The following is a 13,109-nucleotide window of genomic DNA, read 5'->3' as shown; positions in this document are numbered from 1 at the left end:
GGGGACTCCTGTGCAGAGCACTGCACGCCCACTCCGCTGGCATCGCCAGAGGGCAAGGGCAGGGCAACGAGTGCCCCTGGCTGCCTGCTGGGCGACCAGCTCCCACCCGTATTTCCACAGAGTTTTTCCAAGCTTGGTCTGATGCTTTTCACTTTGTCGACAGCTTTCTGTTTAAGGACAACTGTTTTCTCATCCAGACTTTCCGAGTGGAATTTAACACCCACTTTTATCTGATAAACGGCTTGCAAACTCCTCCCTGTGGTTTGACCTGTGGGGTCTGTGACAATGTGCAATAGTTAGTTGTTCCCTCTGGCTGGGACTGGAATGTAAATCCCCAGTGTTGGCTGGGCAAACCGGGCTCTTGCTGCCTTCGCCAGCTACCTGGAGTGCTTCCAGAGGGCTGGCATGTTCTCCAGGGCCTGCCTGGCCCCAGTGAACTGCGAGGCAACAGCCCCGAAAGACTTCAGTGCATCTAACAAGGAGTAGATGTTGTAATTTTAAATAATTCAGTAATTTAATATAAAATCCATAATTAATAAATTCAGGGGATGCAGGAAGGTATCAGAGTATAACAACGACAGAGAATTTTTCTGCGCTTCTCAGCAGAGGTTCCGTGGAGTTTTTGTGTTCACTTTGCAGACTTGATGTGGGAGTATAGTTATTCATTGTCACTGGTGTTATCATTAGGAAAGGGCTTCCAGTGAGGATGGACTCAGCGCGTGGTGAGCTGTGCAGTGTGTACGAATCTGTGGAGTGTGCAGGAGGGGCGAGTGGGCTTGCTGCCCCTGTAACAGGTCCACAGATACAGCCAAAGATAAACGGGGAGCAGGACAGATTGACTTAATGGTTTGGGGTTTTACTTACTGACACCTGAGCGTTGTTCAGGTACCTAATGCTCACTGAATTTAGGTAGTGGCAGGCTTTAATCCTGGCATGCATCAAGGCCAAAAAATAGGATATGTCCGTGTCCATCCGTCTCCCCTCCGCCGAGAAATGCGCCACCTCACCTCCCTGTGCAGGCAGCCACAAGCATTGAAGGCAGTTGGTCTGAGCAAGACCTGGTCCAGCACCAAAGTGGAGAAGGGGCTTTGGCCACCTCCGCTCTGGGTGCTGTCGAGGGGCTGTGCTGTGGCAAGGACGGTGCAGCCACAGGAGCAGTGAGGGGTGCCAGCCTGCAAGTACTGGCTGTACCAGCAGTGAGGCTTTGGGGGTTGAGCAGCATAGGACGCAGACAGTGTCTGCTTCCATGAGCTGGAGGAACTTGCCCTTGTAACTTGCCCTTGCAAACCACATTTCTCCGCAGGGTTCTTCTGCACATCGTGTCCAAGTGCCATGAAGAAGGTCTAGACCACTACTTGCGCTCCTTCATAAAGGTCAGTCATGACACACCGCTCTGCCAAACCTCCTGCTGGGAGCAGGCACGCTGCTGACGCTGTTCCTCTTTCTCCAGTATGTCTTTCGAGCTGAGAAACCCAGTGTCACGCAGGCAAAGATGACCCATGAAATCCTGGTCCTTTCCATGGCCACGATCTTGAAGCAGTCAGCAGATTTTCTAGCCATCAATAAGCTACTCAAGGTGAAGTACTGGCAGTATGTGGCTACCGAGGGTGGAAGGGAGGAAGAGGGGGTCTGGTATAAAGCCCTGCGCTTTCACCATCCAAACCCACCGTAGGAGCAAAGCTATCAGGGCAGCAACTTGCACCCATATCCTTGAGGTTCTCCCCTTCACAACAGAGATTAATTCTTGCAGAGACCCTGGCTCTGTTAAGGCTCATTGCGGGACACAGCAAAGGGCTTTTCGTTTTGCAGTTTTGTCTATTTTCTTCAAGCCACACGTGAGGGGCGACTCCAGGAAGGCAGACTGAGTTTCTGCCTCTCTGAGTCCTTGCAGGGCTTGCACCCCAAATTCTGTTGGCTCCTCGCAGGGTGCATTGGGGTGCAGAGGGGGTGGAGCTTCTCCCACTCCAAGACTGACGCCCCCAGGTAGCAAAGGCACCCATGCCAAACTAGCTGTGCAAGTACAGCAATGCTTACAAAATACAGCTGAGTGTAAATTAGCCCTCCCGTGCTGCTGCTTCCCCACGTAAACACGTTCAGTCCTGCTGAGAAAAATAATGCTATTCTTTGTTCATTCTAGTACTCATGGTTTTTCTTTGAAGCACTGGCGAAGTCAATGGCAATGTACTTACTGGAAGAAAACAAAATCAAGGTAAAAATAACTTTGTTTAATGCCACATTTCAGAGCTATCACAAACTCTCTTCCAAAATTTTTTCTGAAAAATATGTAATTCTTTATTCACAACCCCCCTGACATGCTGAACAGCTGACCAGATCTTTCCTTTTTTTCCCACTTTTCCATGCTTCCCCTTTTCACTCTCAATTGTAATTTGAAAATTCCAGACCTCCGTGGCTCGTGCAGCCTGCTTTTCTGTTACTAGCCAGGACTTTTCTTTGTGCCAGTGTTTGTTAGGAAACAACATGCCCACGTGCTAACGGGAACTTGTACCTGCGCTCGGTTCCCACCAGCTGCTGGTGTGCAGCACTGAGCGTAGGACGTGCTTTTGCTTTCAGCTGCCCAGAGGCCAGCGGTTCCCCGACTCCTACCAGCACGCCCTGCATTCGTTGTTGCTTGCCATCATTCCTCACGTGACCATTCGCTATAACGAAATCCCTGAAGAGTCCAGGAATGTCAACTTCAGCTTGGCTAACTTCCTGAAGGTCAGCAGTTCCTTGCCATCTCCCAGGCTTTTGTCAGAAAAAAACCCCAACCAATTAGTAATTAGGAACAAGCAGCAAGCAAACAAATGTGTTTGTGTTTTATCATCTCTTTGGTTTCTTCAGTGGTGAAAACTCTGGTGGGGATAAGCTTTCCTGGGAGAGAAACTTCTGTTTCCAAGAGAAAGGCTGTGATGCTCTATCTGTTATCCAGGGTTTTCAGCCATGCCTAGCAGCTGCTCAAAACCCGAGAGGAAATACAGATGCTCGCCTTTTAAGTATTTCTGTTGTCCACTGAAGACTTAAGTGAGATCATCCAAACAATTTCAGAGAAACGGGACCAAGTATGTTTTGGAAAGTCAGCAGCAGCCTGCAAGATTAAATCTGGCTGCTGACAGGGCGGTAGTATGGGGATGATTTAGGATAATTGCTCTTAGTTTTAATGATTGGTCACATGTTGCTATTTTTTTCCAGCGTTGTTTGACCTTTATGGACAGAGGGTTTGTTTTTAACCTGATAAATGATTACATTTCTGGATTCAGCCCAAAAGACCCTAAGGTAGGCAGTACGTTTCTTTAATGATTGTTTACATTTGTACATACCTACATCAGTCAAAGCTCTGGAGTGATTATTTTATACGACTCTTGGAGGCCTGTTAGACACTGTTCCTACAGAGTGTTCTGGAGTCAGAGACCTCTTTGTCTGGGCCGAGAGCCCAGCTAAGCTTTAAAACGATGTAAAGAGTTAGAATTAAAGGAGAGATCAGTTAAGAGTCGACATGAAAACGATAAAGAAGTCCCAAGTGACAGCCACAGGCGCTGACACTTAGAGGGAGCACTGACACTTAGAGGCATTAAACAAAAACTTGCCAATTGTTACTGAGTTTTGCCAAATGCTATTGAAATTCCCCCGTCCTTGTGCAACAAACACGCTGAATTGAAAGCAAATGAGTCAAACTGAAAACATAGTTTGCATTTGTCTTTTTTTTCCCTCTCAGCTGCTGATTGAATACAAGTTTGAATTTCTTCAAACCATTTGCAATCACGAGCACTATATTCCTCTGAACTTACCAATGACCTTTTCCAAACCCAAGCTGCAAAGAGTTCAAGGTACGTCCTTTCTCAAGAGCGGGCTAGAGAGCTAGGATTTATTAGTCTTGATGGCTTCTGAGCAGATGGAATTCGATTTGGTGTCAAGGAAATTTGTGTCCTGGTTAGTCTGGTTTACGTTAACCTCAGGAAAGGATGCTCTTCTGGCAGGTTTCATCATTTAGCTCCAGAATGGTTTGCAGTCAGTCTTTTCAGCGCGTACCAAGGCTATGTATGTATACCAGGGGCGTATGTACTGTGACACGACCATGCTTCCAGGCTGCTCTCACTGTCACACCGTGAGCCCTTTAGTCCTGGTGCTGCTCACCACAGGGCAGACGGGGTTTGTAAGGGGCTCGGCTGACGCACTGTGCAAGCATGGATGGCTGCAGCTCTGATACCGGTGGTGGTGTGGACCGCAGCAGTGAGCCCAGCAGCGTGCCTCACCGGCCTCCTGAGGTTGCTATAGACGTAGCCTCCTTCTCTCGGTGTCCCAATTTCTCATCTGTGCTAGATAAATACAGTAAAGATTGCCAGGTTTGGGCACTAATAGCCTGGCCAAATAAGTACTGGAGAGGAGAATAAGGTTTTGGATTCCCCCATGTGAAAGTCCAGAGGCTTTATGATTCTGTGATTTTTTCTGATGGAGACAAGGGGATGTTTGCCTCTCGGTGAAATTTCGCTTATTTCGGTTTATTTCCTACTGCTCAGAGCTTTCTGAACCAGCTGCTAATCTTTTACACTTACATCAGTCTGGCTACTTGCCTGGCAAAGTTTAACAAAGTGCACTGCTAGGAATGGCTGGGCAAGAGACCAACGCAACCGCAGTGCCTCCCTGTTGCTTGTTAGTGGCATGATACCGTAAGGATGCTCGCTCTAGGTTAACAGTCACCTTTGCATTTGTGATGGTTAAACTGAAAAGCTGGAAGAGCAGCTCCTCTTTCCTCCTCCGTTTTACTGGGAGTAGGACCTACCAACTGAGGTTCACATACATCTTCAGTCAGCAGAGCAGCCTGTCCTCAGGCGCCCTTGCTTTGCCTGCCGTGGCAGAGACGTGTAGTGATGCTTCTCCATTGCAAACCTGTCTGGTTTTATGGACAGGCCTGTGATACCGGGGTCAGCAGGCGCAGAGATGGGGAGGTGTGATATGCACATCACCGAGAACATACCATGCTGGTGTGCCTCACCTCCTTATCAGCTTATCGGGAAGGAGAGAGGGGACGTGCCCAGCCTGCTCTGTTTCTGGGAGAAGGAGGAATAGCCCCCGGGTGGATAAAGAGGGCTTCTGCAGCAGAAGCTGGTGCAGACAGGCCTGCAGGCAGAGCGGATCCCTGGGACCATGTCCTGTGGAGTTGGAGAGCTGCATCCTGGAGCAGATTCTCTGAAATGTCTCCACTAATAAGAGGCTGGCTGCTGGTCTAGGTCCTGGCTGCCTCACCTTGGAGACGTGTGTTTCATCAGCCAGATCAACCCCCTGAGCCTGTCCTCACGGCCAGCAGCAGAGGATTGTTTTTGCAATGTTGTGATAGCAAAGGACCCAAGAGACTGACAGAAGCTGGGAGTTAAGCAGTAACCATTACAAATAATACTGAAACGTGATGTACTGTCCTGTTTCTCCAAGATTTAGAGTATTAATTATTCCTGTTGGTTTTTGATGTCTTCTTATTTGTCCCTTTTCTTTTTACACACAAATTAGATTTTTTTACATTTGCTGTGGAACGGTTCACTTCAGTAGGTAGGTCCAACTGGGATCACTGAATCCTCTAATGTCAAATTAAATACGCAGCTTCCAATCAGTTAGCTTGCATCCAACTAATGCAATAACCATGACGTGTGACACAGGCACTGCTAACATGACTAACAATGAGAGCTAGATAATGCTCCAGATCGCTTTCTCTTTCCTCTGAATAAGACTTTCACAAACCAGTAAATGCTACTTATGAATCAACGAACTTAAAAGTGTCTTTTGCAGTCACAGAGCTGTTGGAAACCTTTGGCTGGGAGTTTTCAAAGCTCTGTGCATGCACCCTGCCTTACCACAGAAAAATTTTCACACCTGTGGGATTTAAAAAAAAAAAAAGTCTGAGCTGAGCACAGAACATTTGTACCCTTTGGGGGAAGAATGCGCAGCTTTGGGGTTATCTCTTTGAGAGGCTTAAAGCAACAGTCGGACAGTGCCTGTTACGGCTCTGATTGGGTATACAAGTTGCCTGACAGAGATAGCGGTGTCAGGGCAAGGTCATTCACAGCAGCGCGAGCAACCCTGCACTGAACTCTGTCTCCCTGTTGCTTCTCTGCTGCATCATCCAGGCATGTCAGTGCCATCAGAAATGATGCCTTACCCTTGTAGCAGCTGCTCCTTTGATCACAGCATATAGCCTTAATCTGCATGAGGTGCAAGGTACGAGTTAAGTTAACTAAGGTGATTAGGTGCTGAGCTGCCTGTCTTTTGGCACAGTGCAGCTTTTAAGGAGCTGTGTTCCATATCTGTTGGTGGGAACCTGAGGGAGGCTCACAGTTTTTGGCAAGCATCTGCCTGGAACCCTGCTCTGGCTCCCCCGTCCTTGCAGTGGGGCTGCAAACCCCAGCTGTGTAAACTGCTAGAGGGCCCAGTAACAGTCACTTGGCACCACGTCCTTGTTTGCATCCCTCATCCCGGCAGAAGTATTTGCCTTTACTCTGCTCTCTGACCTGGAGAGAGGGAATGCAGATTTCATGGAGGATGTGGAACAAGCTACAGAGATGGGGCTGCTAGGGCTGAGCAACTGGGATAACCGCGCTGTCCCCGCTGCCCATCACCACCCTCCATAGCTGCTCCGTGGAGGCTGGCACCTCCGCTGCCTGGGTGGTTTGGGGTTTTACAGGTTAACACCCAGGCAGGAGCAAAGCAGCCCCCAGGCAGTAGGTGATCCTGTCTTTCCCCAGTTTATCCATCTCTGACTTTACAAATTACTCTTTGGAGCATTAAGCTTTGTAAGGCATCAAACTGCAAATTCTGTCTTTTAGCCGCTGCTGAATTGGTGAGGGCTGAAATTAATGATTAGCCGGAACTGGAAGATATCAGGTTCTTTGATATGACTTAACTCAGTGGTGGAGAAAACTAGTCAGTTCCGGCTGTACTGAAAGATCACACACTGCAGGGGAGAGAGCGATGGACCGGACCCGTGAACTGCTGTGCCTTACATGACCACTGTGTCTTGCTCTGAACAGATCCTCGGAACAGTTCCTTTAACCATTTTCTTGCTTTTTCTTTCAGATGTAACTCTTGAATACAGTTTAACTGATGAGTATTGCAGGCATCATTTCCTGGTGGGCATGCTCCTCCGAGAAGTCTCCGTTGCCTTGCAGGACAACTACGATATCAGATATACAGCCATCTCGGTCTTAAAAAATCTCTTGATAAAGCACGCCTTCGACAACAGATACCAGCACAAGGTCAGGCATATTGTGTTGGCTTTTTAATGTCATGTTCTTGAATTTTATGGAAAAAACACACGTCAGAGTTTCAGATCTTGCATGGTGCACCAAGAGTATTCTCGTTACTTTTTAGGGAACTGTTGTAAGAAACTGGTCTTTGCAGCATAACAGTAATAGCTCTGAGAAATCATCTAGAAACAGGAGCAATGCAGGGAGATAACTGCAGCGCTCTTCATGCCGAGTGTTTAGATAATAAACTCCTGAGCCATTAAGGAACTTGAGAGTGTCGTTGGCCAAGCGCCTGTTCAACAGACTGAAGCAGTGTCAATGTTCTCCTGGTCCTGGGCTCTGGTTAATAGCCTGCATTAATATCCTGTAATTAGGAAACCGGGCTGGTCTCTGCTCCAAGGCAGCTTGCATGGTTCATGCTCTGCACAGACCAGAGCCAGCTCCTCTGCTCTCCCTTCTCTGCCCGTTTGAGCAGAACGTGGGCTTGCTGCGCTGTCCCCAGACCCCCAAGCAAAAAAATCCCATCACAGGCAGGACAAGCTGAGCGAGGCAGGATCTGTTGCTGCAGTCTCGCTCCAGCCAAGGAGACCCCAGCTCTGTCAGTGGGTTTTCTCAACCCATGGGCGTTTTCAAGATTTCTTTTATCTTTTTTCATATGGAATCAGAAGAAAAGATCAGATTCTTGTATTGGTCAAAATGTGCCATTCGATTCACAAGTCTGAAATTTCTTTTTTTTTAACCTTCCTGTCCAGAATAATAAATTTTTAACAAAAATTAATTGGATGTAAAAGAGCCCTGCATTTAGAAAATGTCAAACAGACTATTTTTGATCTGTTATCACTTAATGCAAATTAATCTGTTCCTACAAACTGTTTTAACTAGAAGAATTTGCTATGGCGAATTCCTGACTGGAAGCAATAGCCATCACCGGGCGAGGAGAAAATGGTTTTGTTTCATTGCCCCTGGGTGTTGCACTTGAAAATCAAGCTGTGTGAGTGAAGTCCCAGATACAGAGGTGGGAAATGCAGGGTTTAGCTTGTCACACGTCCTGTGTGATTGGGAATGTCTTTCAGCTCTCAAAATCCCTGAGTGCCCCAAGCTTGCTGCTAGCAGGATAATACAGCTCTGGGAGTAGAGATGAGAAGCCAAACCAACCCGTGTCCTCAGTCATATACAGCGTCTGTGTGTCTGTCTGTGTGTGTGTCTGTGTGTGTATTGGCTCAAGAGTTTCCCTTTTTTGCTCTCTTGAAGGCCGCGGTTCTCACCTACGTCTTACCCTCTTTTTTCAGAACCAGCAGGCAAAAATAGCCCAGCTGTACCTGCCGCTGTTGGGGCTGCTCCTGGAGAACCTCCAGCGAGTGGCCAGCCGGGAGGCACTCTACTCCTGCGCCGCCGCCTCCAGCCCTGTGAGTAAAGCCCAGCGGTGCCTCTTTGTGCTCCTCCTCTCCCCGCGCACCCCCCTGAGACTTCCACAGCCTGCAGCCAGGCTCAGCTTGAGAAATCAGGGTGTTTTCCTTCTCCCACAGCCCCATGATGTGCTCATTTCTTTTAACTTGGCTTTCCTGTGACTTCATTCTGTCTGTAGCACTGGGTACAGCGTCTGGGCTCTGTCGCCTGCTCTCGGTTAATGTGTTTCGTCATGGTGTGTGTAGTGCCGTGAGGTGGGGTAAGTCCCTCCAAGTGCAATGAGCTGCAACAGGGCTCCACCTCAGACTCCAGCAGCTCTTCTGGGGAGTTGTCTGTCTGTCTGAGGGTTGTGTGTGGTTTCCAGGCACACTTAGCCTTGCAGTTCAGTCTTTCCTCCTTGTTCGGGGCAAAATGACAAGAAAAAAAAGACATTAGAGAAAAACAACTCAAAACTTCAACTTGAATTATGAAAAATGGAAAGGAAAAAACTGCTATAACTTTCTTTAATAAGTTCTTCTATTCTTTGTACTCCTCCTCAAGTTGTTTGTCATCTTGTTATGAAAGTAAGGAAATGGATTTTTTTTTATCTGTGTTTTAAAAGATGCTCTAATTTACCTCTTTTTATTTCATTGTTCTCTTCTATAAGAGAATAGGTGTTTTCTTCCACTGGTCACAAGAACCTTGTATTGCTTTACAGGCGTCCCGGGATGAATTCATGTGCAGTTTTGCATCCCCCTCAAATAGATCCAGCCTGATTGCAGACAAAGATCCAGGTAAATTAATTTTTCTAAACTTTAACTTGCCCATCTATTTTGAATGGAGCTATTACCAGCCCCCAAACCCATTACCCAAAGCCTGAAACAGTCAGACGCCTGAGAGTTTGTGTGCTTTTCCCTGGATGTGGTGTCACCCCAACTCTCCTTTCCAGATTAATCAGCTTTCAAAGGGGGCTTTGGCAAGCCCTGTCTGTGCTGCCCAGATTGCATCCTCTACTCACCATCTGTGATGTGCTGAGGGGTGCTGGTGCGAAGGGGTTAATTACGGGGTTTGTTTTCTTCCCAGCCTGCGGAGCAGCACTTCCAAATGGCCATGCAATAAAGCGAGAGGACTCGAAAGGATCCCTGAACTCAGAGGGGGCAACCAGTTCCCCGGATCAGAGTGACAATGTAACGTACCTGGGGTCAGAAAGAACAGTGCTCACTGCACCCATCTGTGGGCTGCGTTAAGTAAGGGGGAGGGAAAAGGAGGTCCCAGTTTATAAGTATCTCTGTCTGGAAACAGAGTCATGTTTAACGGAGGAGATCAGACTCACGGGTCTGGTATGCTTCAAACATCTCTGAGCTGAAAATAGCTGTTGACAAATTACTTATCAAAGATGAAAGACAAAATCTGTGGGCAAAATCTCTGCTTCCATGGTGCTTTTATCCATACTCAGACATGCTCCCTGTGTGTGGATGGGTCTGAGCCCGGCCAGTGCCCAGAGCATGGTGCTGGGAGGCAGAGCACCATGATGTGTGACTGCCAGTGACTGCTGACTTAAGAGAGGGGGAGGTGTTTGTAGGGCAATCAGGCTAATAACCACAGCCTAGAATTTGCAGAAGATGGCTGCGGTCGCACCACAAACAGCTCTGATCCCACTGTTCAGACGGGATGTACTCTCCTTGCTGGCAGATTGCACACATGGAAATCGAGTATTTGTGCAAGCCAGCCCCTGCTTTTCCTCAAGGCGCTTTTCAGATGTCTTGGGTTGGTGTGAATCTTTGATGCACCTCTTAAAACTTTAACCCTTACAACAAGCAAGGCAAAGATTATCTGGGCTCTTGCTGGCTCTGTCCTGACATGCTTAGGAGAGGTGGAGCCTTTCAAGTTCTTCCACATGAATCATGGAGCTGCAAGACCAAGTGCAGCCAAACACTCGACTACCAGCTGTTGATGTTCAGCAAAGCTCTGAGAATGTGCTTCAGCCCTGCTGGTGGGGTTTGCGGGAAGCATTACTGCTTGCGGCTCAGCTCCTCCCCACAGCTAGGCATCCTTTTCCCTGTCCTTGAAAGGGTGTTTTTCAGCATTGCTGAAAACAACTTTTCTGTTCGGGAATGCAATATCCACGACACCGTGTGCAAGTAATGCCACGTGGAGGAGCACAGCTTTAATGCTGCCCTACAGAGGCAGACAAGTTCCTTATCGCCTGTTTTATTCCCTAGAGTGAGCTATGGGCTGACTTGACGGTTACGTGCTGATTTGGCAAAGTTCTGGCTGTAGCACTGCATCTCCAATTCCAAACTGAATGTTTAAGTTTCTTTTATCATGACTCACATCTACAGATGGTTCCAGAATAAACAACGAATACGATCTGTGGATCACTCTCCAAACATGTGAGGCACAGCTTTAAGAGAAACGTCCTGCTTAGAGCTTAATTGTTTCCATTTGTCAGATGATATGGCTAGGACAAGCACAGAGAAAGTAAAAAAACTGGTAAAGATTTAGAAGTTGTATTTCCCATGACACAGTGCCCAAGGCTCTCCCACACAGATTGACTCACCAGCAAGATTTCACTTACCTTTGCCCAAGTCACTAAGTAGTAGGAAAAACAAGAGACACTTCCAAAAATCACGTGGGGAAAAAAAAAAGAGTTCTTTTAAGCTGAAATTTCTTGGTTTTTTCAATAACTTTCATTTTGTCTTGAAGTGTACATCTCTAACAGACAGTTAGGTTCTTGCTTTACACTGTGACACATAGGAACTATTTTGTTTGACGGGAACTGGCTTCAGCAACGTCCAGGAGCTGCCGAGGGCAGGGGAAGTGAAAGCGGGGCTGGCGTGCGTTCTGCTGGTTAAGCCCTCGTTCTCTGCCCAGACGTTCTTTCTCTGGGCAGAGAAGTGTTCGGCCACGTGTCCAGGATTCCCAGGCCGTGATCAAGGGATGGGCAGCGACCCCGAAGGATGAGATGTCTCCAAAGCATGGTGCTGTGGGGGTGCACACGTAGGGGGACAGGAGGAACGCTGGCACATCCGGCATGTGCTGGATTTGCTGTGTCCACGCTATACGACGTCCTGCCCCACCTTCCAGTTGGGCATAGCCTGTGTGCGCAGAGCCACCGGCCTCCACGTCACATCTGTGTCCCATTAGGTCCGCAGAAGCTCCACGAGGAGCAGTGTGTCGCACTGCAGCCGGCTGGACCAGTTTGAGATCCAGACACTCCTGATGTGCTACCTCTACGTTGTGAAGATGATCTCTGAAGGTTGGTGGCTTTTGGTTACTGTGGGGCAACCAGAATTTTGAGAGACCAACACCAACAGTTTTGATCTACAAGGTCCTGCTTTAATTTTTTTTTTTTTTTAATCTCAGTGCATTGTTTTCTTTCTTCTTTCAGATACTCTTTTAGCTTACTGGAACAAATTCTCTCCCCAAGAACTGATCAATGTCCTTGTGCTTCTGGAGTGAGTATCGCGAGGCTGTAATTCAGACACTGTTCCTTTGTGTAGGCACCACCGACCAAGAAGACAGGAGCGTGGTGTGCCTTGCAGGGTGTACATGGTCCTGTGCAGTAGCAGAGGTGTCTGGCCAGGTTGTAATGAAATGCTCTTCCTCCCTCTGAGGAGAAACCGGTGTATAGTGAGGGGACATGGTGAGGTGGCAGTGCCTTGTGCTCGATCTGGGCTGTGCAGAGGGTGTCCCACCCCCTGCGGGCGAGCAGGGCACAGCCTTGTGCTGCAACAGGCACAACCTCTGCTTTTCAGCGGGTTTGGTGGAACAGATGGGTGAGGAGACAGGGATGTGACAAAGGGCTTGGAAACTGAGGGTGTGAGGTCAAGTGACTTGTAAACACAGACCCAAACTTTCAAGGCCAGGAGTGCGTTAGCAGACAAGGACGAGGTAGATTTTAAATGTTCTGGATAGTTCGTAGGCTGGAGGATCTCTAACAGATACATATTTTATTTTCTTTCTAGGGTGTGTTTATTTCACTTCAGATACGTGGGGAAGAGAAATATTGCCAGGTACTGTGTTCTTCCCCTTGGGGCTGGGGCAGCCCTCCCCGTGCTCCTTGCCACAGCCGAGGCAGGAAGGGAGGGTACACACCGATGCTGGGCAAACCCAAGCAGGCAGGAAGCCTGCGGGACTGGGACTCTGCTCAACGCCATGCTGGGAGCAGAGTCCCCTTGTCATAGCACCCTGCCCCTTCCCTTCCCTCCAGCTCCTGCATGAGATCCCCAGGCCCAGGCGCTCCTGGCTGCCCACACAGCTTGGCAGTGTCCCCCGCAGTCGTCTGCAGGTGAGATGCAAGTTGCATCGCTGCTCTCTGAGCAGCAGCACTGCTGCTTCCTTAGCTCTAGGGCCGTCTGGCACAGGCAAGACCAGGGTAGCCCGATCAGTCCCACTGGGATTGTTCGGGATAAACCAGATTAGCGCGTTGGAGGGAGGCCAGGTCTCTGTCCTGGTGCCTCGTGTAATCCTGCAGTGATGTCCCACTGGGAT

General features: G+C 48.5%; 1 protein-coding gene across 1 annotated transcript in view; it reads left to right on the top strand.

Annotated features, from left to right (window-relative positions):
* Nucleotides 1–1,303: 1,303 nt before the first annotated feature.
* DOCK11 (dedicator of cytokinesis 11) overlaps nucleotides 1,304–13,109 on the top strand; it is a gene marked incomplete at its 5' end in the record, with an annotated part of 33,609 nt that continues 21,803 nt past the window's right edge. The window contains 13 exons of the mRNA XM_010145214.1: nucleotides 1,304–1,373; nucleotides 1,451–1,576; nucleotides 2,138–2,209; nucleotides 2,572–2,718; nucleotides 3,190–3,273; nucleotides 3,713–3,824; nucleotides 7,060–7,238; nucleotides 8,519–8,635; nucleotides 9,334–9,409; nucleotides 9,699–9,802; nucleotides 11,763–11,874; nucleotides 12,007–12,073; nucleotides 12,584–12,631. Of these exons, the coding sequence (XP_010143516.1) occupies nucleotides 1,304–1,373; nucleotides 1,451–1,576; nucleotides 2,138–2,209; nucleotides 2,572–2,718; nucleotides 3,190–3,273; nucleotides 3,713–3,824; nucleotides 7,060–7,238; nucleotides 8,519–8,635; nucleotides 9,334–9,409; nucleotides 9,699–9,802; nucleotides 11,763–11,874; nucleotides 12,007–12,073; nucleotides 12,584–12,631 (1,314 nt within the window). The remainder of the gene's footprint in view (nucleotides 1,374–1,450; nucleotides 1,577–2,137; nucleotides 2,210–2,571; nucleotides 2,719–3,189; nucleotides 3,274–3,712; nucleotides 3,825–7,059; nucleotides 7,239–8,518; nucleotides 8,636–9,333; nucleotides 9,410–9,698; nucleotides 9,803–11,762; nucleotides 11,875–12,006; nucleotides 12,074–12,583; nucleotides 12,632–13,109) is intronic.

Source organism: Buceros rhinoceros, unplaced genomic scaffold (assembly GCF_000710305.1).
Source record: "Buceros rhinoceros silvestris isolate BGI_N320 unplaced genomic scaffold, ASM71030v1 scaffold41111, whole genome shotgun sequence".
NCBI classification, from domain to species: Eukaryota; Metazoa; Chordata; class Aves; order Bucerotiformes; family Bucerotidae; genus Buceros; species Buceros rhinoceros.
This window is presented reverse-complemented; position numbering and strand designations above follow the sequence as displayed.